This window comes from Crocuta crocuta, unplaced genomic scaffold, assembly GCF_008692635.1.
Source record: "Crocuta crocuta isolate KB4526 unplaced genomic scaffold, BGI_CrCroc_1.0 scaffold415, whole genome shotgun sequence".
NCBI classification, from domain to species: Eukaryota; Metazoa; Chordata; class Mammalia; order Carnivora; family Hyaenidae; genus Crocuta; species Crocuta crocuta.
In genome coordinates, this window is record NW_027531525.1 from 91,942 (window position 1) to 116,902 (window position 24,961).

At 48.6% G+C, this 24,961-nt stretch overlaps 1 protein-coding gene across 1 annotated transcript in view; it reads right to left on the minus strand.

Moving 5' to 3' along the window:
* OTUD7B (OTU deubiquitinase 7B) overlaps nt 1-24,961 on the minus strand; it is a 34,270-nt gene that overhangs the window by 576 nt on the left and 8,733 nt on the right. Inside the window, 11 exon segments of the mRNA XM_077772637.1 lie at nt 1-634; nt 1,523-1,607; nt 3,142-3,256; nt 3,846-3,995; nt 4,282-4,409; nt 5,923-6,035; nt 9,981-10,108; nt 10,859-10,960; nt 13,103-13,330; nt 15,108-15,293; nt 20,363-20,512. The exon segment at nt 1-634 is cut by the window's left edge and continues 48 nt beyond it. Coding sequence (XP_077628763.1) covers nt 1-634; nt 1,523-1,607; nt 3,142-3,256; nt 3,846-3,995; nt 4,282-4,409; nt 5,923-6,035; nt 9,981-10,108; nt 10,859-10,960; nt 13,103-13,330; nt 15,108-15,293; nt 20,363-20,447 — 1,954 coding nt within the window. The 5' untranslated portion in view covers nt 20,448-20,512.

Consider the following 24,961-nt stretch of genomic DNA (forward strand, 5'->3'; position numbering starts at 1 on the left):
GCCCCCCGCCGCCACCGGCCCCTCCGTTCAGGAGCCTCCTCTCTGCGTCCTTCTGCTTCTGCTCTGCCAGGAACCTGTCCTCGGCATCGGAGAGGTAGCGCTGGATCATCTCCTCCTGGTACTGGTGCCGGTGCCCCATCTTCAGGGCACCCACAAAAATGAACTTGCCCTCCCCTTGCATGGCCATCCGCAGAATGCTCAGGCTTCGCATCACGTCCTGGCCGTACTTGCCGCCGCCGTCAGCGGCCGACTCGGTCGCCGGCTTCTCGGCCCCGGCCCCGTCCCCGGCCGCCTCCTCCTTGCCGCCCTTCCAGCCCTTCAGGGAGCTCTTCTTCTTCTTCTCCAGGGTGTCAGCGCCCCCGGCCTTGGGGCCCTTGCCAGGCATCAGGCCTCCCATGTTCTTCTTGAGCTTGCTGCCCAGGGTCTTGCCAAAGCTGCCCAGCTTGTTCGCCACGGAGTCTGCGCGCTTCTTGTCTTTCTCCCGGCCGCGCTTCGCCTTCTCCTTCCGCTTGCCGCCCTCGTTGCTCGTGGAGCTGCTGCCCACGGACTCTTTGTCCGACTCCCCAGACTCGGGAGTGGAGCGGGGCTCGTCCCCGGCTGAGGCCGTGGGGGACTCGGGCTGGGCCAGGGGGGCCTGGGCAGAGAGAAGAACAGGGTTGACAGCCGTCCGGCTGGCCAGGCTGAGGGAAGTCCCCAGGGACCTCTGGCTCGCTGTAGCGGCGCCACGGGGACTAGCCAGGTGGTGAAGGGCTGCTGACCCCCCTCCACCCCATCCTGCAGCGCCTGCCCCGGTCCAGAGAAGGGCTGCTGTCTTGGAGGGGAAGGGGTTCCCAGGAGGGATTCTAACTCCGACCTCGGCCCCTGCCACCCGACCCCCTCGGCAGTAAGGACAGATCTGAGCGAAGCCTGACTGACGCCCCTGTGCGGCGGCGCGGGCCTCTCCACCGGACCTCTGGGTAGGAACAGCCGGCCGTACTACGGTCCTCGGTGATAATCCCTCCTGCCACACGCTGCCCGAGGTGAGGCTCGAGGACTGGCCAGAGCCAGGGCCGACCATCCCGCACCCCCCAGCGTCTGTCTACACGTTCAGCACCGGAGTCCATCAGTCTGCGAGTCTGTCAGTCTGCCCTAGTTCCTGCGCTCCTGCTCTGGGGGTAATGAAGACCTCCTCCGAACCTACTGGACAGGGATCTCGTTAAGCTATTCTGCCTCCTCTGGCGCCCACCTCAGAGGTCCACATATACAAGGTTTGAGACACAGTAACGACCATCTCGAGTTCACCTAAAAGTCTAGAAGACTTTTCTTGAGGAATGCGCTGTAGTATCACAAGGAAGAGCTTGGCGGGAGAGGGCTGTGGAAAACGGAAGGCACCAACAGGTAGAAAGGCAGAAAGTGTCTTCTGAAATGTACCCAGTTATTCCTAACCCTGAATTACAAGCTACCGTTTGGAAGCGATTCGGGAGACCACCACCAGGCCTCCTTAGTCTCTGTTTGCCGGAAATGAGGGGGGAGAAGTCCTCACCTGAGCATCAGAGGACACCGGAATCCACTTCACATTCATGTAGCCATGCAGCAGATGCAATTTGACCTCCAGGGACAGGATTACACTGTGGGGAGGAGGAGAAGAATTAAGAACATACAGTGACCTTCAGAAAGGAAAGCAGGGCGAGGCAGGCAGGAGGCAGGATGGGAGAGCCTCCCAGGCTCTTGGGGCTCTCTGGGCCTGAGGAGGTTGGGCTTGAACTACAACTCCACCAATTAGTGTTATTATGACCTGGAGGCAAGTCCCTCCACCCTCCCTAATACTCAGGGTTGATAACGGGTGTAGATAATATCTACCCTGTAGGCTTGTTGTAAGGATTAAAACAGTACTTGGAAAGGACCCGGGATGACTTCTAGAATACAGGAAATACGTACTGCCCAGTAGCCATTATTATTGTTGCTAGTATAAATGTTAAGAGGGGGCTTTTGATATGTAGGTAAGAACATACTTTAAAAGCCATAAACTCAGAGTTTTTGACTCTCTCAATTGGATCCCCCAGAGAAGGACCACTGCGCAAGAGGGCAGGGGGGCGCTTTCATACCCATACACTCTTCGCTGGAGGCTGTGGGGGCTCTGGCGGAGACCAAACCCGCTGGGAGGCTCAGGGAGGGGCAGGGGCAGGGAGGACATTTTTCTTGCTATTTCAATTCCAGAAAGGCAACAGTCCAGAGCAAACTACTTCCGTCAATTATTTAAAAGCCCCCCCTTCCTGGGGAACCGGGGTGGCTCCATCTGTACAGCTCAAGACTCTTGATCTCAGGGTTGTGAATCTGAGCCCTATGTTAGGTGTAGAGATTACTTAAAGGATCAAATCTTTAGGGGCATCTGGGTGGCTGAGTTAGTTGAGGGTCCAACTCTTGATTTCAGCTCAGGTCATGATCTTGTGGTTCCTGAGATCAAAGCCCTGCATTGGGCTCTTTGCTGACAGCGCGGGGCCTGCTTGGAACTCTCTCTCGCCCTCCCTCTCTTGCCCCTCCCACACTCCTGTGCAGGCACACACTCGCTCGCTCTCACAAAATAAATAACCTAAAAAATTTTTTTTAATAAATAAACACCCTCTCACTTGGAATGGAAGAAAAAGTGTGATTTGATTTTTTTTTTTAATGTTTGCTTATTTTTGAGATAGAGACAGGTGCGAGCAGGGGAGGGGCAGAGAGAGGGAAACACAGAATCCGAAGTAGGTTCCAGGCTCTGAGCTGTCAGCACAGAGCCCGACGTGGGGCTTGAACTCATGGACCGCGAGATCATGACCTGAGCCAAAGTCAGATGCTTAACTGACTGAGCCCCCCAGGTGCCCCGTGATTTGACAATCTGATTTTCTGCTTGCTGTGGGGAGATTCTGGGAGCTGGCAGTAGAAGGACACCCCTCATAGTGTAAGGGAAGACCCAGCTGAGATCCCGGATTCCCAGCTCCCCTGCAGGGACATGAAGCAGCTGCGCGTTGCAAGAATCCTGGTGCCCAACCTGCCCCTGTGTCTCCATCTTCCCCCAAAACCCTGGAGTTACTTAGGGTGTAACTGGCTTCCAAGCTGAGGAAAAGTCCCAGGGATATGGACGTTTTGTCCACCTGGCGGGTGGGAAGGCGAGGCCTGCCTCACCTGGCCAATCGGACGTTGTCATTGTCATCTTTGCCCCACTCCCAGGCCTTCCCGGGGTCCACGGCAAAGTGCAAGGGCAGCAGCTTATGCTCCGAATCCGTAAGTGGGATCACAGCTGGGGAGGAAGAAGCATGTCAGTGAGGAGTCTCCCTGAGGAGAGAGGGAGGCAACTGCGCACACATGGGCTGCGTTCGAAAGGAGGCTGAATCCTGCCACAGGTCTCCGAGCCCGCGTCCCCGTTCTCACTAGTGAATCACCTTGGCATTAAAAACCAACAGGCTGGCTTTCCCTCACCAGCCAGCGCACAATTTAGGCCACTAATCTCCATGACGCCCCAACAGTCAGTCAAGGGACACTCACGATGTTCTTGCCAGTCAACGTGGATTCGAGGAATTCAAAGTCAGTATCAAGGCAAATACAGTAAAGCATCGCTTGGAAGGTTCTGTGACCTTAATACATATGCTCTTTACTGCAGAACAGGGAGCAGCAAATACAGGCAGGTGACTGTGTTTTTCCCAAAGCTGCTTCTAAAAACAGGATTTCTGTTTCATTTAAAAACCCCGCTTTATGTTTAGCTTAGTAACACAGGGTCCGGGCTCGCATGTCACTTAACTCTGTCCTCCTACGTTCTCTCCCACTTCGGTCGTTCCAAGTGACAAGAAAGCAGACTGAGACCCCACAGCCACCAACACCGCCTCCAGCACCTTGTTCCTTGCCGTTCTCCTTCTGCTCCATGGACACAAGTGCGGAGAAGTGGGCCTGGTCGTAGGCGAGCACCAGTGGGGAGCGGTGGCACTGGCTGGCCGGGACCTCCAGCGGCAGGTAGATCCCCCCGAAGGGTATAGGGGCGAACGCTGCAGCAAACCGCAAAGGCCGTTACCCAGGAGGGGTTCCCGCACCCACTTGACCAAGTCCGTCCCCGCATTCGTTAGTTCCAGGCCCTGGTTAATCATTCTTTCCTAAGAAGCCTCACCAATTAATCCCAACCACTTAGCTCTCAACCCCGAGAAGCTGGCCATGTGCTAACGGGTCCCTTGCTTCTCCCCAGGGGGCTGTGGCGCCCCTTCCCCCCCGCCGCCCTTGCCTAGCCAAGGCTCTGCAAACACAAGGCGCTCAGGGCAGCGACGACGGCTGACTCACCTTCCCCACCGGAGTCCCTCAGCATGGTGTCGGCCACCACAACGATGGGCCTCCTAAGCACGTGGGCAAGGACAAAGACGTGGAATTCTTCTAGGCTCTCGTATACAGGCTCCTCCGAACTCTCCACCCTAGAGTTGCAGGAGAGGAGATTGTGGGGGGGAAGGGGAGAGAACACAAGACGCCCCTGAAGACCAGTTCCGCAAAGACGAAAAGAGGAACGTCCAGTCCTGGTTTTCTCATCTTAAGGCTGCTGCGAACACCGCTGATAACGTTACACTATCTCTGTGCCCATTTCACAGATGGGGACATCCAAGAAAAGAGATTTGAAGGCCCTCCGGTTAAAGTAGAATTAGGAATCGGGAGGTAATCCCTCTGCTAAAACCAAGCTTGGTTAACAGCTTTCCCCAATCCACTTTACGCTACGGCTCGGCACACGGTTGTGTAGCCTCACTTTGCCTACCACAATCACCCACATACCGCACGCACCATGTCCTACATGCACAAAAGAAACAAAACTTCCTCTCTGTACGCTCCCTTACGTGAAGAATGGCAAGTCACCTCACCATCTACCTCGTGGCCTGATCAGACATCTGTGACAGATTTACTCTTCTTTACCTCGCATCTTCAATTAACTGCCCGCCTCAACCAGCTCCACCTCTTCTGTGTCTCTTGTACCTTGTCCTCTGGCCTGTCTGTGCCCCACTGCTCCTAGTCACACCCATGGCCCTCTCCCCACGTTACCACAGCCGCCCCATCTCACTGCCGCCACCTCATCACCCACTCTGCTGGCAGTGCATTCTGACGCCTGTCACTCGCCTGAAACAATGTTATGGGGCGCTGGGTGCTCAGCTCCCCTTAGAGTGCCCGTCCCCGAGTCTGCATCTTAACAAGCCTCCCAGATTATCCTTACGCACAATGAAGTTCGGGATGGGTTATAAGTTTTAACTTTGTGTTACAGAAAGTTTCAAAATTTTAACACATTCAAAACTAGAAAGAATATTACACCTAGACTTTCATGTGTCCCTCACCCAGCCTCAACAGTTACAATACAGATGGTCAATATCATGCTCACCTAGACCTTGATCTGTTACCTCCCACCCCCATGCCACCCCACCAGATTATTTTAAATCAAATTCTAGACGTATCATTTCATCCACAAATTTTTCAGTTTCTATCTCTAAAAAATAAGAATTTAACAACAATCAAACATGTAGACATTGTTCACATTTCACCAACTGTCATAAATGTCCATATGTTCCCACTGGTTGATTCGTCTAAGTGTCTTTAACCTTAGGTTCCCTGTTCCTTTTTATTTTCCTTGCAGTGGATTTACTGAGGAAACGGAGTTAGTTGTCCTGAAGTTTCTCTGGATAGGATATAGTTTTAATTCCGTAACATGGTACAGCAGAAGCCTCAGCAGAGCACCCGGAACTCCGGCCACCCAGCCTAGTCGATCGCTCCATACTGCGTGCTCTGTGTTCCGGCAATGCTGAACTGCGTGTAGCTCCCGGAACATACCATGTTATATTGCCTTTGCGAGGGCCCCTCTCTTTCCTTCTAACAGCCTCTTAGCATCAAGTTCTTTGGACACGGAGGACTCAGTGACGAGTATTCCCCACTCCCCGTCTCAGCCATACTTACCCACCACAGTTGGCTCCGTTGGTACCTAGGTGCATGCGGGGTTCACTTGAGGCCAGCTTGATCAGCTCGTTCCATTCCTTCTGCCACTCATCCTCTGTGTAAACCAGCCCCGACTGTGTGAAAGGGAGGCAGGAGAGATGGAGCAGTTAGAGGCTCAGTTCTCAAGGCAGTAGCTATTCAACTCAGCCACACTGTCCCACTCCCTCTTCTCTTGGTCTTGGCTTGTAGCCTGTACTACAAAGTCACAGCTCTTCTCCCCTTCCTACAGGATCCACAGAAGTTTATGATCTCTCACACTTTTTCCATTCTTTCCTAGCCCGTTGCAGTCTAGCTTCTGTTTCTGTTCTCAGCCTACACTCCTTACCCCATTTACACCACTTCACCCAATTGACTCCGGCAAGGACAATGACCTTCTAATTCTCAAATTCAGTGGACTCTTTGGCTCTCGTCTTTCTTAGCAGTTCACATAGCATTTCAACTCCTTGTTAAATCCTTTTCCTTTAGCTTCCACAATCCTACTTTCTCCTATCTCTCTCAACCCTGTCCACCCTAGCAATATTGGTGTTGGGTCAACAATATTAGTGGCCTTGGTTCCTTCTGGGTAATTTTTCCTACTGCCATAGTCTCATCTACTGCCATCTATATGCTCAGGACTCAAACCTCCCTCTCCAGCCCAGATGTCCTCTTAATTTCTATATTTAGATCTAGCTGCCTACTGAAGACAGCCACCTGCCATTGACTGTCTCAAACTCTGCAGTCAAACTGAACTCCTACCTCTTCCAAGACCCACTCTTCTTCCTGTATTCCCGTCTTAGCGATAGGGCAGAGTAACACCCAACACCCAAGCTAGAAACCACGGAGTCACTGAAGACTCCTCTCCTTTGACCCACTCCACACCTGGATTCCTTAGCCAACGATTATAAAGCATGAACTACTGCAATGGACCCTTAAATGATATTACTACCCCAGTATACGTTCTTCTGATCCATCTCCTGCAATGGTAACAAAAAGAGTTTTCTAAAATTAAATCTGATGTTTGCGTCCTGCTACAAATTCTTTTAAGAACCTTCGTTACCTACTAGATATAGCTCAAACTCCGTAAGCGTAGCATACAAAGTCCACTTCCTGGCCCCTACCCACCTCTCCAATACGTTATTTAATTGGCTGTAGTTCCTCGAAAGCACCGTGTTACCTTATACTTAAGCTTGTCTAGCTTGTTCCTTCTGTCTTGAGCAGCCCACTCCCTAACCATCTGGCGAACAATTTCTCAACTGACAGGAGAGAACTCAAGTAATTTCTTCTCTGCAGTCTCTCCTAAATCTCCCTGATAGACTCACTCCTCTGTGGCCTCCCTCCTTCATCACAGAAATCATAACTTGTTACCCTGGTGCGATTATGGATTTACACGTCCGTCTCCTCCTACTCCTCTTACGGGCCAGGGGCATGTTTTATGCAATATGCTAGTGCCTATGATGCGATCGGTAATCAAGAAATGCATGCTGAATGAAACTGTAATTTTTAGCAAAAGAATGGAGAAGTGATACAAGCAAATTAAAAATATCGTTTGGCTTTAGGATATACATGATAATTTGGGAGACAAGCCTGTGTGGTTAATTGTATTTGGCTTACATTCGTATTTAAGTGAGCTTATATTGCTTAAACACACATTGACGAAGTGGGAAAAAATCACACTGGGGGCGCCTGGGAGGCTCAGTTGGTTAAGTGTCCAACTTCGGCTCAGGTCATGATCTCACCGTTTGTGGGTTCGAGCCCTGCGTCGGGCTCTGTGCTGACAGCTAGCTCAGAGCCTGGAGCCTGCTTCGGATTCTGTATCTTCCTCTCTCTGACCCTCCCCTGCTCACACTGCCTCTCTCTCAGAAATGAATAAAACATTTTAAAAAATTAAAAAAGAAAAAGAAAAAGAACAACGCACAGGAGATATATCCTCAGTGCTCTGGTCACCAGCTCTCTCCCTGGCACCTAGTTCAGCTTCCTGTTTCTATACATACAGCCACTAGGTGGCGCACTCTTCTAGGCTGAAAATGAACTTAACTGGTTTGATTTTTTTTTTTTAAGTTTATTATTTAAACAATCTCTATACCCAACGTGGGGTTCAAACTCGCAGCCCTGAGATCAAGAGCCACTTGCTCTACAGACTGAGCCGGGCAGGCGCCCCATCCTTATTGGGTGTGACCACCAATTTCAACAAAACAAGAAGCCTTGGGAAATCAAAACCAATTCAGTTGTGTGGTGTTTGGTCCTGACGACCCCAGTCCCTCACACCTCCCTCCATTCCCATGTCCAAGGTGCAGGATAATGCTATAAATGGCCTCAACCAAAACAATTTTCCTAAGCTACATTTCCAGTAGCGAGCTTTTAATGTGCTGGCCAAAAAGGAGCAAAATCATTTCTCCCTCAAGAGCCACTATTCTCTATGCATATTTCCACCGGGAACTTTGAGGGGAACAGGCAGCTGACCAAGAATGGAACTGGGGTATTTCTGGGTCTCCCAGCTAAACACGTCATAATGTAACCCCACCTTTACCATAATAACTAGAATAGCTTAATAGCTGGAATTGGGCACACCTCTGCCCGTTGTTATCACTTCTACTTAATAGCCAAACGTGTTAATTTGGCCTTTTCTGGACTCTGGAGTAGTCAAATGGAAGGTTCAGGTATGGTGTGAAGTCAGTAGTGAAGAAGGCACACTCGAGGCACGAGGTCTGTCTCAGCTCACCGGGGAGCCATGGGCTTGGGTAGTACTGAAGAGTGCCTGCCATCTACTTGGCCTTGCCCCTATGCATCTACCTCCCCTCAGGAATCCTCTGGGGCAGCCTGGGTGATTAAAGACAGCATTCTGATCATAACACCATCCTAATTTTAATGACTTCATTAAGACCGGGTGCTTTGTTTTTAAGAAAGAAACATGACACATTCTACCTTCATATTTTAATCTTCAGGACATCAAATTCTAGTAACTGATAACTAGTTCTATACAATGGCCAGTTACGACAGAGCAATAAAAGGTGACAAGAAAGAAGATGGAAAGAAAAGGGAAAGTTTCTGAAAAGACAGTCCCATGTTTATGCCAGAGCACCCAGCCATGAAAATGGCCACAAAAACAAAACAAAACAAAACACAAAGAGCACAAGATAAACACAGAAGACAGACAGAACCAGGGGAAAAGGAAAGAGGGAGAACTGCTCTCTTTATGGAAATGTACGGTACCATCATTATATTAAAGCGAGGGGTCGGCAAACTTTCATTGCTGTCATAACTGCCAGACAGTAAATCGTTCAGGCTTTGTGAGCCGTGTGCAACTACTCTATTCTGCTGCTGTTCTACTCTACGTAAGGAGGGCACTTAACATAAACACGCATATGTGTGAATGGGCACGGCTGTGTTCCAATAATTTTTTTTTTTTAATAAAACTGTTGGTGGGATTTGCCCCACAGGCCATAGTTTGCCCAACCCCTGTACTGGGGGGCAGAAAGTACACGGAAAACAGAAATAGTCCGTTGTTACTTTCTTAGCCAAAAGCAGCCTCGACATCTGCTGGACCCCTGAGAAGTAAAATTCAAACTCCATTTAATAGGCATGTTTTTAAGATTTTTCAGAGTATATGCAAAGCAAATACTATATTTGCCAACAACATTTTTAAGTATTTACGTTTCTATCAGGGATGAAAACACAAAAGTCCTTAAAACTTGGTCTAGCCTTACTGTAAGCAAAAAAACCCAAAACAATACAAAAATCCTGTGGACCTGTCATATCTTATTTTGCAAAAGGTTGCCACTGATGGCTTCCTGAGCGCCTGGCGGAGGAGGAGCACAGCATCGGCGCCCTCCTCTCTGGGGCTCGGCTTCCCCATGCTGGCCCTCAGGGCTGCATCAGACACGCACTCGCCCTACGGTGTCATCTGCATTCTCTCCAATGTCCAGGGTCGCAGGGGGAGTACCAACTGATGAAACGCCGGCGGATGCTGCCTGCTCGGAAGCGCCAGGCATTTGCCACAGCGAGCTCTGGGGGGCACGGCGCTCCCGCCCGAACTCCTTCACCTCCTTATTCTGCTGTGTCTGCTGCCACCTCCAGCGCCGTTTCAGTGCCTCCTTCTCGGCTCCTTTCTCCATCAGCGCGTACAACGCTTTCCGCAACATCAGGTCCCGGTCGTGGAAACCCCACATGCCTGTGGCAGGGACACATATCAGCAGGACACCTCACCTCTACTTCGCTCCACTTATTAATTATGCTGTGCATACCCTAGCATGAAGGAGATCAGGCCGAGGGCCGGATTCAAAGAAACCCCTGTGGCTTAGGGCAGAGGCACTTAATCACGAAAGAAAAGCTGTTCCCACTCTGGACGTTCAGGAACATTCTAGTTCAGGAACTCTTGAGAACTTACAAGTGTACACCACACCCTACCAACTCCTGATAGAAAGCCCCTTCCTCCTGATGGAAGTCCAACAAACTCAAATACAGGGGAGCGGCAGGTAAGGTGGGGCTGGCACAAGGCAGTTGGCATCAAAGCTGGAGGGTGGTTGAAAAATGGAGACTTTTTAAAGATCTAAGGCAAACCACACTGAGTTATAAATAAGCGTTACAATTAAAGCAGATATCACAAAAACTGATGAAAACACATCTTCTTTATATACCCAAAGCATAAATATTAAGCAGAGTGGCACACCCAGCTGCATACGGCTTGTGAACTTGCTGCTCAGGACTTCTGGGCAGCAGCTCTCGGAGTGGGACCCAGGCTAAATCCTGGGTTCTCCGTAGGTTCTCTGAACAAGACCGAACGTCCAGGGCAGAGCTCTCCTCCACCCCCTCCTGCACGGCCACGTGCACATGCGCGCACACCACATCATCACCTCTGCCCAAGATCAAGGTGCAACTCTATTGCTTTCTGAGGGTGTGGAGCCCCACTGTCAAGACTCACCCAGAGAGGCTGCATGTAGGAGGCAGTTTCCATCCCCAGTAGTGGCCAGAGGAAGCAGCCTCTGGCAGGTGGGGTCCACGCTCACCCACCAGTTCAGACGCCCTATAAAAGCAGGAGGCGAAGGAGAGGAGCAGGTTATCCACGAAGCCCTCCCCACCCACCTTGCTCTAAAACAGACTCCAAACTTGCCTCCACCCAAACGTGGGCCGGAAGCCTACCCGGAATAAAACCATCTCTGCGTCTCCTTATATCTTCCTCACGTACACCCAGTCAATCGGAATCCAGAGAGCATGATTGGTTAGATCGGCAGTTCTTATGTGGGGACCGCTGATCTAACCCATATCCACGGGGACATTCGGCACTATCTGGAAGTGTTGTTCTCACAATGGGTGATGCTACTGGCATCTAGTGGGTAGACGCCAGGGAGATTGCTGAGCATTATATAATGTGCCAGGCAGCTCACAGAACAAAGAATTATCTGGTCCTAAATGTCAAAAGTGCTGAGATTGAGCAACTTTGGGTTAGATGATGAGTCCACAGTCGAAGGCTGAAATCCATGTTGGCTATCCGGTCAGGCTCTGACTCCCTCCCTCTGCCCAGGAGACCAGTGAATACTGTCCCAATGACTCTCAGCACCAATCCATCATCAGTAAAAGAAAAACGACCAAAGCGTGTACTCCAAGTGTCATGTAAATATCATCCGCATATGCGACAGCGTGTCAGCTTGCGGGTGGTGGGGCTTTAAAAGCATGAGTGACAGAGGCACCTGGAGGGCTCAGTCAGTTGGGCGGCCAACTTTGGCTCAGGTCATGATCTCACGGTTCGTGAGTTCGAGCCCTGCGTCGGGCTCTGTGCTGACAGCCAGCTCAGAGCCTGAAGCCTGCTTCAGATTATGGGTCTCCCTCTCTCTCTGACCCTCCCCTGCTCACGCTGTCTAATAAATAAAATGTTAAAAAATAAAATAAAAGCATGAGCGACAAGCAAAGTACATGAAACACCTAAGAAAATGAGTCTCCATTCTGTACAGTCACCCACGATTGCCTATCTGTTACTCATATGAGGAAAATATTCTATGCATCATGCTTAGAAGTTGTCTCAAATTACTGAAAAGTCTGCAGAAAGAAAAACTGCCTATAATGTCACTAAGCCAGATAACTTGCTAACTTTTTTAAAAAGTATAAATAGATGCACATAGTTCCTATAGAAGGAGGGTACGGAGGAAAAATGAAAGCTTCTTACCCACGTCCCAACCCCCCAGCCCCAGTCTTTCTTCCAAGGGAGTTTTTTAGTACCTGACTAGCTTTTCCCAGAATTCCTGGCAGCCCCACCCCATCATATTAACTATTTTTTTTTTAATATTTTTATTTATTTCTAGGAGAGAGAGAGAGACAGCGTGAGCAGGGGAGGGTCAGAGAGAGAAGGAGTCACAGACTGAAACAGGCTCCAGGCTCTGAGCTGGCAGTCAGCACAGAGCCCGACGCGGGGCTCGAACCCACGAACCGCGAGATCATGACCTAAGCGAAAGTCGGACGCTTAACCGACTAAGCCACCCAGGCGCCCCTTAACTAATTTTATTTTTTATTTTTTAACTCTAATGTTTTATTTCTGAGAGAGAGAGAGAGAGAGAGAGAGAGCGTGAGTAGGGGAGGGTCAGAGAGAGAGGGAGATACAGAATCTGAAACAGGCTCCAGGCTCTGAGCTAGCTGTGGCTCGAACCCACGAATCGCGAGATCATGACCTGAGCCCAAGCCGGATGCTCAACCAACTGAGCCACCCAGGCACCCCCATATTAACTAATTTTAACAACAATTTAAGACAAACACAATTGTAAAGGTAAATAAATGTTTCGGGAATGCTCCATGAAAACAAATGGAACTTTTAAACGAACCGCCATGCACATCACCCACAGTCTGGGTCTCTCTGATCACTAGGGTGTTCCAGAGCCGACTGTAATTCATATGTGCTTCTCCCCAGGTTTGCATGTTTAGGCACGGAGTACTGGGCCTCTCAGGTGCATATCCGGTTCCCCTCCCATCAAACAGGAAACTTCCAGAGGAAAGTGTCTAATTTGTGTCCTGAGAAGCAGCACCTAGATCGGCACATGTTTCTCTGACTGACTCTGGACTCGGACTGCAGTCAGATCCCACAAGGAGACTGGAGGCTACCGGTCAAGGCCAGCACCTCCACGTGGCTGCCTCCAGGGGAAGCAGAGGGAGAAGCCTGGGAAGAGCGGTGCCCACTGACCTGCCTGCTCCAAGGCAACCAACATGGACTGTTCAATGAGGTCTCTCTCTATGAAGCTGCGGAAGTCTTCGTTGTACACGGTGAGATCGGGAAGCTGGAAGGCACAGATGGGCATTTCCAGGGGGTGCTCACTGCTCCCCCCACCGCCCCCATTGGAGGAGACATGCGACCGGGCCAGGGAAACAATGCTGGAGCTGGCATGGGAGATGCCCCTAGACAGGCGTTTTTCTGCAACGAGAAACAGAGTCACCTTAGAACATACATCAGGCCAGAGAACTCTCCACCCGCCTGGTAATGGTTACCTCTTGACAAGGGTTACTACCTCTTCCAGTCAGGAGACAGCTGACTCTAACTGGCTACCACATCTCCCAACCCTCTTTCTCAAGCCAAATACAACTGGAGAAATCTAGAAAGCTGTATTTTTGCAAGCGCTTCTATTAGCACCAAACACACATTCCTCTTTCTACCCTTTTCACGAGAAGTTGCCTCAACTCCCCGCCCATGACTCTATCTTCTCTCACTTCCACTTCCCAACGTAAATAGGGACTCACTCATTTGGCAACTTGTCATTGGTTGGTAGGAAAAGGGGGGAACAGGGGAAGTGTGGTTTTCGTTTGGCCAGACTGAATCAAGTAATCCCTCTGATAATCCCCACTGTTTGGGGAATACAGGAAAGAAGTTCCATTATAGAAAATGATCGACAAACCCTACACATCCAGGAACTTTCTTATCTACCATCGAGATCATTTACTTATATTATTTACTACAACTTTTCTTGATACTCATATTTATCAGAAATCTATAGGTTCAGCCATTCTTACTTAACATGTGACAGAGAAAGACAATAATATAGGTAGTGCCCCAAATCATTTCATTTGTTTAGGTTCCAGGGGACTTGAGTTCCCCAGCAGATAGTCTATGATCATAATCTGCTCAGTGTCATATCACAGTTCATTGGCATGACTTGAGTTACATCACAATTGTCAAAATCGCTAAAAATTGTGTCGGGAAGTAGTTCTTAATATAATACTTGCCAGAAATGACACACAAAGTCAGTCAAGAGTTGGCTAAAGTCACTTTATCGTGATGTTCTTTTTTAAGCTATTTTTTTTTCAGTATTTAAAAAGGACCATAAGCCCATGGTAAAAAATCAAAATACCATCAAGAGGTGTAAAGTATTACAAAGAAATCTCCCTCGTATTCAAAATTTCTGATCCCTTTCCCCGAAGCAAACTTTTGGATTCTTCTAGAATTTCTGATGCGCACAGAAGCACACATAACTTTTAAAATCATTTTTAAAAACAAACAAGAACATACTATATAAACGCTACCGCATCTTACCTTTTTCTCAATAGGTTTCAGAGATGTTTCAAAAACAGCACATCAAGTCCTATTTAAATATTTCCAGTGGCCGCAGTGTCCTCCACAGCATAGAAGACTTTAATCTATTTTACTGCTCCTCTATTAGTGGGCATTAAAGGTTGTTTTCAAGCTTTAACTTTTCCTTTTTTTTCCAAGCTTTAACTTCCCAGCTTTACGCTACATACGTGTATGTGTCTATTTACATATACGTGTATATATTTACTGAAAGGACGTGCACATATGCATATATGATACATGTCTGGAAATCAAACTGCTGAGTCAGAGTGAACATGCATTTTCAAATCTGGCTAAGTACTGACCAATATTCACCAAGAATGGCAGTGAGCCTTTGAAGTTTACCTTCACGTCTATTAGCACAACCACCAGATTGTTCTTCCTCTGTTTCTCTGCCAGTACCTACACAAGGCCTTGGCACAGATAACACTCCAGACGCAGTGAGGCAGTGCAGCGCCTGCATGAGGGTCATTCCCAGGATGCACCGGGACGCCCTGAGGCCAGCTCTGGTCAGTCTGGCAGGGGAGCAGGGGAAGAAGAGGCTCATCTCCAAAGGGTGACTCCACTCAGCGTCCCCTCTCTTCCCTCCCACTCCACCGATGGCAACACCTCTGAGTGAGCCCAGTACCTTGAACGATGTCATCCTGCCTCTGGAGGGCGGGCCGGGGGGGGCGGGCACACTCTCGATCAGAAAACCCTTTCTCGGGGGTCCTGGGGCCACTGCTCCCTTCGCTAAAGGGAGGCAGGTTCCCAGCATGGACTTGACGTAGCTGTTCAAAATCGCTGAGGGCGGCACTCACGTCCCAGTTCTTTCCTGGCAGGACACAAAGCAACACAGGACACAGGACGGTCACTCAAACCACCGTCTCGAAACTAGCAGGCGTGTACTCATGAGCGCCTGTCACCCTCCCGTCCTTACCCTGCTCTAACGTTCTTCATGAACACGTCGGTGCGCAGTCCCACAATTTCTTTTTTTTTTTAATGTTTTATTTATTTTTGAGAGAGAGAGAGCGTGAGCAGGGGAGGGTCAGAGAGAGGGGGAGACACAGAATCCGAAGACAGGCTCCAGGCTCTGAGCTGTCAGCACAGAGCCTGACGTGGGGCTCGAACCCACGAACTGCGAGATCATGACCTGATCCGAAGTCAGACGCTTAACCGACTGAGCCCCCTGGGCGCCCCTCACAATTTCTTATTTACTTGTTGTCTATTGCCTAAGTCAGCTCTGTGAGCACTGACTTTGTCCCTGGACCGAAGGGGCCCACACAGACCTAATGACCTTGTTTTACGGATAAAACAGAGGAAGCGTAAAGAAAGAATGACTTGCCCAAATGCACAGCTAGTTTGCACCAGGGACAAGTATGACGAAAGCCCAGGTCTCAGTTCCGGAACTCAGAGAGTTCTTAGCCGAGCAGTGCTGTGCGATGTCCTAAGCCATCTGAAACTGTATACAAAGGTATAGGGACATGCGTCCTTCTACAGAAAGAGCTGGCAGCTGCCATCAGATTATCAGAAGGAATTGTTAACGGCCCTCAAATGTAAGAATCACTACTCTACTGAAGAAAAGATCCTACATGGTAGATTTATCATAAGATTTTTCTGTTACTTTCTCCAGTTATGTTACTCAATAAATCACGTTACAGCATAATCGTTCATACTTCTTTCCCTTCTATTCCATCTGCTACCTGCTTAATTCAATTTCTATCACCCAGTGTCCCACCAATCCACTCTGAAGTATCCCGTGAGATTAATCTTTTTATTTAAAAAACTTTTTTTAATGTTTTATTTATTTTTGAGAGACACATAGAGACAGCGTGAGCAGGGGAGGGTCAGAGAGAGAGGGAGACACAGAATCCGAAGACAGCTTCCAGAACAGAGCCTGACGCAGGGCTCGAACCCATGAACCATGAGATCATGACTTGAGCTGAAGTCAGATACCCAAATGACTGAGCCACACAAGTGCCCCTAGATTAATCTTTTTAAAGCACAGTTCTTTTTTTGTTGTTGAGAGAGAGTGCAAGTGAGCGAGGGGCAGGAGGGGAAGGGGAGACAGAGAAAAAGAGGGAGAGGGGGAGAGAGGGGAGGAGTAGGGGAGAGAGAGAGAGAGAACCAGGGCTCATCTGAAGTGGGGCTCATGTTCACCTGTTGTGAGGCACAAGCTCACCCAATGTGGGATTTGAACTCACGAACCGTGAGATCATGACCTAAGCCAAAGTCAGATGCTTAACAAATGAGCCACCCAGGTGCCCTAAAGCACAGTTCTGATCATTTCAATTCCACAATCAAAATCGCTAATTGCTTGCCACTGCCTACAGAATAAATGCTAGACTCCTGTGTCTGACATTCAAGGCTTTCTATGACCTGGTCTACTTTTTTTTTTTTTTTTTACGTTTATTTATTTTTGAAAGAGTGAGACAGAGTGCAAGCGGGGGAAGGGCAGAGAGAGGAGGAGACACAGAATCCAAATCAGGCTCCAGGCTCTGTCTGACCAAGCTGTTGTGGGGTTCGAACCCACAAACCACCGAGATCATGACCTGAACCAAAGTCGGACACTTAACCGACTGAGCCACCCAGGCGCCCCTATGGCCTGGCCTACTTTTCCAGGCTTTTCTCTGTGCTTCAATTTCCCTGGCTATGAAAATGGAGATGATTCCATGCAGGGTTGTTACGGAGACAAATGAATTAAAAGCCCTGATTCACAGAAAGCTTCATATATGTCTTTACTGCTTGGTGCTGTGATGTCTTGATATTATAATTCTCCGGTTAAGCTGCCTGAATCATTAATGCCTAATGAATTCACTTCTGAACCATTACATTCACGTCTTCCAACTCCCTTTGCTCACACTGCTTCGGTCATTCGGCCCCTTTGCCGTACCCACAAACATGCTAACACGGCTCCCGCCTTTACATTTCCCACACCTATCCCACTGCCGGGGGGCTCCTTCCCCAATTTATCTACATGGACCACGCCTCGTCTTCTTCAGGTATCTGTTCAAATGTCACAGTCCTAATTAGGCCAGCCTTGACCACCCAAGTAAAAGTCACGAGCTATCTCACCATTTCCCTTCCCACTTCCCACAGCACTTTGCCCCCCGTGACATACTTTACACTGACGTGGTTGTCGTGTTTATTGCCCGGTGACTGTCTTTCCTGCCAGCATGTTAAGGCCGGCAATTTTTGTTTGCTTTGTTTTATTCAAGCACCTAGAACCTGGTACATGGCAGGCATTTCATAAATATTTGTTGGAGGATGGAGGACTTTTTTCCTGGCTCAACAGATGAACGAATGAACGGTTGCCACACGGCTGGAAATAAAGAATGCCGCACGGAACCCTGGCTCTGTGTTTCCATCTGGGCGGTAAGCTCCTCCAGTCAGGCCCTCCCAACAACCAACTTGTCCAAAACTGAATGCCCGTCAGCCTCCTTCCTAAGACCTGCTTTGTCTCCTGCTACATTCCCCAAATTGGTAATGGCATCACAAGTCCTCCAGGCCAGAAACTTCCATCGTCTTCAGCTCCTCAGCTCCTCGCTACTCAACCAGACACCTGCTCTTCCCTTACTACCTAGTCAGGACCCACCTCTCAAATCTGTTCTTTCCTGTCCGTGTCTATTGTCACCTCTCAAATCTGTTCTTTATGCTACAACCAAAGCCAGCTTTGAAAGAAAAAGCAAGAGAGAAAGACAGAGGCAGGGGGGAAAAAATGAGGATCAGGCCCTCTGATTTCCCTTCTAAATTCTATCTTTAAAAAAATTTAATGTTTTATTTATTTCTGAGAGAGAGAGAGAGACAGGGTGAGCAAGGGAGGGTCAGAGAGGGAGGGAGACAGAATCCGAAGCAGGCTTCAGGCTCTGAGCTAGCTGTCAGCACAGAGTCCGATGTGGGGCTCGAACTCACGAACCATGAGATCATGACCTGAGCCAAAGTCAGACACTTAACCGACTGAGCCACCCAGGCGGCCCCTAAATCCTGTCTTCAATCCGTCCACTTCTCTCTCTGCTGCCCCAGCACCACTGCCATCGCTCACCTCCGCTGTGGCAACTTAACTGGGTTGACCGCTTCCCTAGCCACGTTCCAGTCTGTTCTATATCCTTCAACCGAAGCCCAAGTCCAACCACGTCACTCCCCTGACTACAACCCTTCCCCAGCGTCCTACTGAACACAGAATGCAATTTAAACTCCCCCCCGCCCCGCACCGTCTACAAAGACCCCGTAGTCTGCTTGCTGCCGCTCCACCCATTTCCTACCACTCTCGCCCCACTCCTCCTCCTCGTGCCCAACTCCCTTCCACCTTGGGGTCCTTGCAGAAGCTTCTGTGTCAACACTCTCATCTCCGTCCTTTGTCTTGCTACTCCCACGCGCCCTGTCGGGCTCAGCTCAAATGCCACTTTCTCAGAAAGCCCTTTCTGTATCCTATATCTAAATTAGGTTTCTCTCTTATACTTCCAACTCAACTTTTCCTTCATAACACAGAAGTGTGGGGGTGTGTGCACGCGCGCGAGAGAGAGCGAGAGTGAACGGGAGGAGAGAGAGTAGATAAATATTCATTGTAACGGGATTGTTAAGAGTCAGCCTCTGAAACCAGATTGCCTGAGTTCAAGCCCTACTTAACCTCCCTGAACCGCAGTTTTTAAACCTGTAAAAGTGGGATAATAAAACCTATAATACAGAGTAACCACAAGAATAAAGCGATGTCACCTCAAGGACCTCACACATACTGAATACATACAGCATTCGACACGTGCTACAAGAGGAAGAGGAAGAATGTGAGCTGAAGCCTGAAGGATGAGGAGAATTCTGGGAGGCTACGGAAGGAAGAGACACCGCAGGCTTCGAAAACAACGTGACCAGGGAAAGGTGACAAGTTGGACTGGGCCGAAACATACAAAAGTGGCAGGAAGTAAAAGGGAAAGTGCCAGCCAAGGGCAGAGTCATCCTGAATTAGCACACTGGGGTTTGAACCCGGACCTTCCACTTCCTAACTAACAGGGAGAAGCAAATGTCAAATGGCCGCACGTCACTAAGGGCTAACAGTCTAAAACATCAGACTGGATGCTAAGAACCTGCTGCTGCCCCACCAACCTACCCACGTGTAGCATTATCTACTTCCATCATCAAAAAACATCTGTTAACTATGACTCCAAACAAAGAATCCTACTGACATGATTCCAAGCCTTGAGGATCTTAAAATTTAGAATGTCCACACTTAGGTGTACACGCAGATATGAGTAAACAAAGGCAGCAAAATGAGAACGTTAACTGAACTCACTCTACAAAGAACCATCTAGACAAATTAGGGAGGGAAAGAAACAAAACTGTATGATTACAAACACGAAAACCCAAAAGTCATTTTTATAAAGAGGAAGGCTTACAGACCTAGAATTATGCTTTTCGTGGACAAACACAAAATTTCACTTGCCTTAACACAGCACAAATTGACACTTGAGAAAGCTACCCCAAACATTCAAGGTAAAGAGGGAACTTTGCATTTTAAAACATTTGTCACACACAGAAAGTTTTTAGAAGCAACTTCAATGGAAGGCCTGCCGTACATGAAGTATCTTTCTGATCAACCTTAATGTTCCAAGTCATCCTAATAGCATATTATTTATTTTTTTAATTTTTCATAATGTTTATGTATTTTTGAGAGAGCGAGCACGTGTGTGCAAGCACAAGCGGGGGAGGGGTAGAGAGAGAGGGAGACAGAATCCAACGCAGGCCCCAGGCTCTGAGCTGTCAGCAGAGAACCCGATGCGGGGCTCGAATTCCCAAACCACGAGATCATGACCTGAGCCGAAGTCGGATGCCTAACTGTCTGAGCCCCCCGGGGCGCCCCGACTAGAGCCCTTGCCTTTCCCTCTTCTCACGCTCCCCCTCACAACTCCTTACCTTCCAGGAGGTCTCGGGCCAGCCCAGGCTCTGCGCCTGTGGAACGGACAAAATCCGACAGGACAGCATCCATGTCCAGGGTCATGTGATCATTAAGTACTTTCAGGCAGCTGAGATAGGGTGGACATAGATCAAAACTCAGCCCTCCACCTGAGGAGGAAATAGACACAGAAGGCTCACATTACGCTGGGACAGGATGATCCCGGCCCGGTTTCGGCAGCTTCCTAACCAAATGGGGAGCCTATCCTGCCTCCTTCATTTCATTTGAATTCATTACGAAGAGCAACATTTACTTTCCTAATTCCTCATTAATTTCTTAACTACTAAATTAATCATGGAACTCAATGTCACTTTCGAGGCTTTTCTTCTACCTTTCTGGAGTACTCCATCTGCCTCCATCGGTCTGTTCATCCAAACTCCTAGTGGGAAACAGCAGGCTACCACCCTGAAGAGACCCCCACCTTGTTTATTTCCTTCCTGGCTTTCGATGCACCCTGAAATAATTTTAGTTAGTTGCTGTCTCGTCTCCTGCTCTAATATTTAAGTTTCTTGAAAGCTGAGTGCCTGTGTGTCTTGTTCACTAGTATGTCCTCCACATGTATCGCCTGGCACGGTGCCTGGCATACAGGCCCTCATTAATATTTGCTGGACGAATGGAGGAGGAACGAATGAATACTATACACTGAATCACTTCAGAGCGCACTAGGGTTCCGAGGCGGGCTGAGGACATGGAAGGAGCAAACAGACCACTAAAACTACTCAAAATGAAACAATAAGCTATTATGCAAGGCAGAGTGGAGATCCCAGAGGTACACAGAAGTCCGTTTTTGTCCATGAACTTCATGAACCCAGGAAACAGGCCTCTCTCCACCCAGGACAAATGAGCCGAATACGTTCACCTGAAAAAGACCTCCTCTTGCAGACTTGACTTTGGCAGAAATTCTGTCCCTGACCTGATAACCTGGCACTGATCCAATGTTCCTCTGAAGTTAGCAGTCTCAGCCAAGGAAGCAAGAGCAAAGCGAAGAACAACCTCTAGCCAAATTCCGCCACATGAGACAGGTTTACACTCCTCTGGAGAAGATGGCTTGCTCCCGAGGAACCGTAACACATGTTTTACTCATAGTTGTAACCCCAACACTCAACGCACCATCTACAAATATTGCAGGCAGTCGATAAATGCCTGAGTAAAAGGTTAAAAGATGAAGTGGACCTCCACACCAGCCGCCACCAAACCAACCAGTTTTCGGCTCAACTTAGCAGATGAGAAATTCCAGGGTCCCTCACACTTCATATAATCCCTCTATTTCTAGATGGTCCCAGTCCATCTTCCCAAGTTTCAGACACTCTACCTTCTGAAGAGACATCATCTGTACCGTCACTACTTCCACCACCTCTGTATCGTAGGATTTTCACCCACACCTGTATACGCTGGCTGGGTGGCTTTGGCCAAATCACTTTTGGGGTTTCAGTTGCCTAGGTCTGCATTTGATGACCTCCAAGATCCTTCCGGGTTTAAAAAACAATGAACTGCTAGAGCCTGACATGATCCTGACACTCTCCTTTAGTCTACACACTACCAACATCTAACTTCCTTCCATTTCACTATCGCGATGGTCAGAAAAGGCTGCCGATGCATACGGAACTTTTGGCCCGACTTCCCTCACATTCAAACTGTCAAGTTAGAAATTCGTTTCTTACCATTTATACTGGAGAGTTAAATTCCTTCAGGATTCATACATGAACGAGTGGCTTCCCCCTCCCCCGAGACAGACGAGAATTTCTTCTCCGAGCCCATTTGGTCCCTGTTTTTGAGGCCACAGGAGATGGTTGTAGCCAAAGTGTGACTAATGCCCAGCCAAGGGCAGAGCTGCAAAATGAATTTCAATCTTCTCTCTTTGGAAAAAAATATATGAAGGAACTTAGGACGGCCACTTGAATATCCTTCTGAAAGAATGCGGGAGACGCATGATAATCACGCACATAGCAGCCAGCAGTCCAATGCTCGGCAGAGGAGAGGTGACTAAGTCACACACAAGTCGGCAATTTCCCAGCCAGACATGGGCGCCCGGGACTAAGGCACCAGTGAAAACCATCTCTGCCATCCCACGGCATCAGAGACCTCGTCTGCCAACAGAGTAGGTCATTCTTTTCAAAAATTAGTTCTGAAACATAATCCAGAGGCCCAACATTACCTAGAATGACTGGCTAAAAAATTCAAATTGCTAAACCAAACGTTCTTGGCAGCACATTCTTCTGCTTGCTGCCTCCAGGTGCAGCCCCCGACTCCACCCAAACCCCACCTGCCAGGAGAGGACAGTGGCTTTTGTTACATCACCACCAAAGCAGCCTTGAGCTTCCCAAATTCCAAGTAGGAAATACCCGTGACACAGGTGAAGACACATAGTCCTCAGCTCCGTGGTGCACATGAAGGAAGTAAAGTAAACGCTGGCTTTCAAACTTTCCCACAAAGCAGAGGCACTCAAACGTTTGTTGATTGAATGGTGTTTAGACAAATCTCAACTGGGGTCAAAACCCTCCAATCCTCCAAGTGCACAGACTTTAGAGATTATGTAATCCAGTGTCTGTCCCTGTTGCGGGAACCCTTCTATTGCATCTCTGACAGAGAAATCACCGGACACCACGCAGATGCAAGCTCTGATGGAGAACTCATTCCTCCGCCACCGTGTGTGCCACGTGTCCGTCTTCTTGCTGGACAGCTCTAATTGGTTATGACGTGCTTTTCTGAACTAAATCACCAGCCCACCTCCCTCTGTAATCTTCACATAATGGCCTTTGTTCTCTTCTCTGGAAGAATAAAATCTACTCCCAAGAATGATGGCATTTTCATAGAAAAGGATTAGAGAAAGCGTTTCTTCACACACACATGGGTTGTTTACAAACAAGGAACAAATAAGGCTTGAAAAGTCAGGTGGGTCGCCCAAAGTTTGAACCCAGATATTTTGGACACAGGCTCTCTCTACCGCACCACACTGCCCCCCTCCAAGGCACTATGGCGTTACTGAACCCCAAACAATGCTGATTCTTACCCACTGAATTCTTTCACCATAGGAAAGGGTGGAGCCTATCTCTCATATTTATTAAAGGCCTAGACTCCTGCCTTCTATTGCCCTCACTTTATATCCTATCATTTTCCTTGGCAACTTCAACTCCCATCCAACAATCCATCCAACTGTTTCTGCCAGAAGAGTTTCATAGTCTCATCAAACGCTAAGACCTTCAGCTCCACCCCAACACCTCAGTCCTGGGCCCTGCCATCTCCTAAAAGTACTCTACCTCTATGTCTTCAACCTCCCACGCCTTACTTTGGCTACAACCTTGTCTTCCTTCCAGCCTTCCCTCTCTACTACTAAACCTGCTCTCTTAATTCAAGATAACCTCACCTCAGACTAAGACGTTCAATTCTTTAACCACCTTATTCACAAATTCAACAAAAATTACGGAGTGCCTACTATGTGCACTGTGGTCAGGATTAGAAACGCAACAATGAACTAGATAAGATACAATCTTTATCCTCACAAAGATTCCAGTCTGGAGGGGGGAAAACCCCATAAAATTGTACAGAATATTATAACAAAGAAATGCTCGAGAAATGGGTGTTATCTCCTACGGGGAGTCAGAAAACGCTTTCCCAAGGAAGTGATTTTACACCTAAGGACCAAAGAATGAGTAAAAATTGGGGCGCCTGGGTGGCTTAGTCGGTTAAGCGTCCGACTTTCGCTTAGGTCATGATCTCGCGGTTCGTGGGTTCGAGCCCCGCGTCGGGCTCTGTGCTGACTGCCAGCTCAGAGCCTGGAGCCTGTTTCAGAGTCTGTATCTCCCACTCTCTCTGACCCTCCCCTGCTCACGCTGTCTCTCTCTCTCTCTCCCCTAGAAATAAATATTAAAAAAAAAAAAAGAATGAGTAAAAATTAGAGACAAAATGGGAAAGAAAGAATACTCCAGAGAAAAACTGGCTCAACGTTCTGCGGCAGGAAGAAACACAGAGGTGAGAATGGTATGAAATGAGGATTAGGAGGGGCCTAGTGACCCTGTTAAAGATTGAGATTTTATCCTAGAAGTAATGAGAAGCCACTGAAGGGACGTTAGTAGGGACAGGACATGATAAGATTTGAAATATCAAAAGATCCCCCTGGCTGTAGTGGGAAGAAGACTGTGGAAGGAGCACATGGCTCTAAGGAGAGTTGGTTGGGAAATTATCGCAAGACATGATGGTGAGCTGGACTAGGATGACAGCAGTGACAAATGAGAAAAATGGAGAGATGTCACTTTGTCCCTTCTTGCCTAACTGCATATGAACCCAAAGACTGGTCACTAATTTTCCTGTAAAAGCCTAGCTCTGCTATCCGTCTAGCCCATCGGCCCAACCTGGACGGCTCCCACATTCCACTTCTCTGCTCTCTGAGGCTACTGAGACAAGATCACACAACCACGCAGGGCCACCCAACTGCAAAAAAATGCTATCCAGTCTCATTACTTTCAATGAAACCCTGCTGTCTTCTGCTTGCTTCTGACCAATCTTCCCAGCTACTAACACCACCTCCACCATTCTCCTACCCAATCCTTACCGCCTCCCGG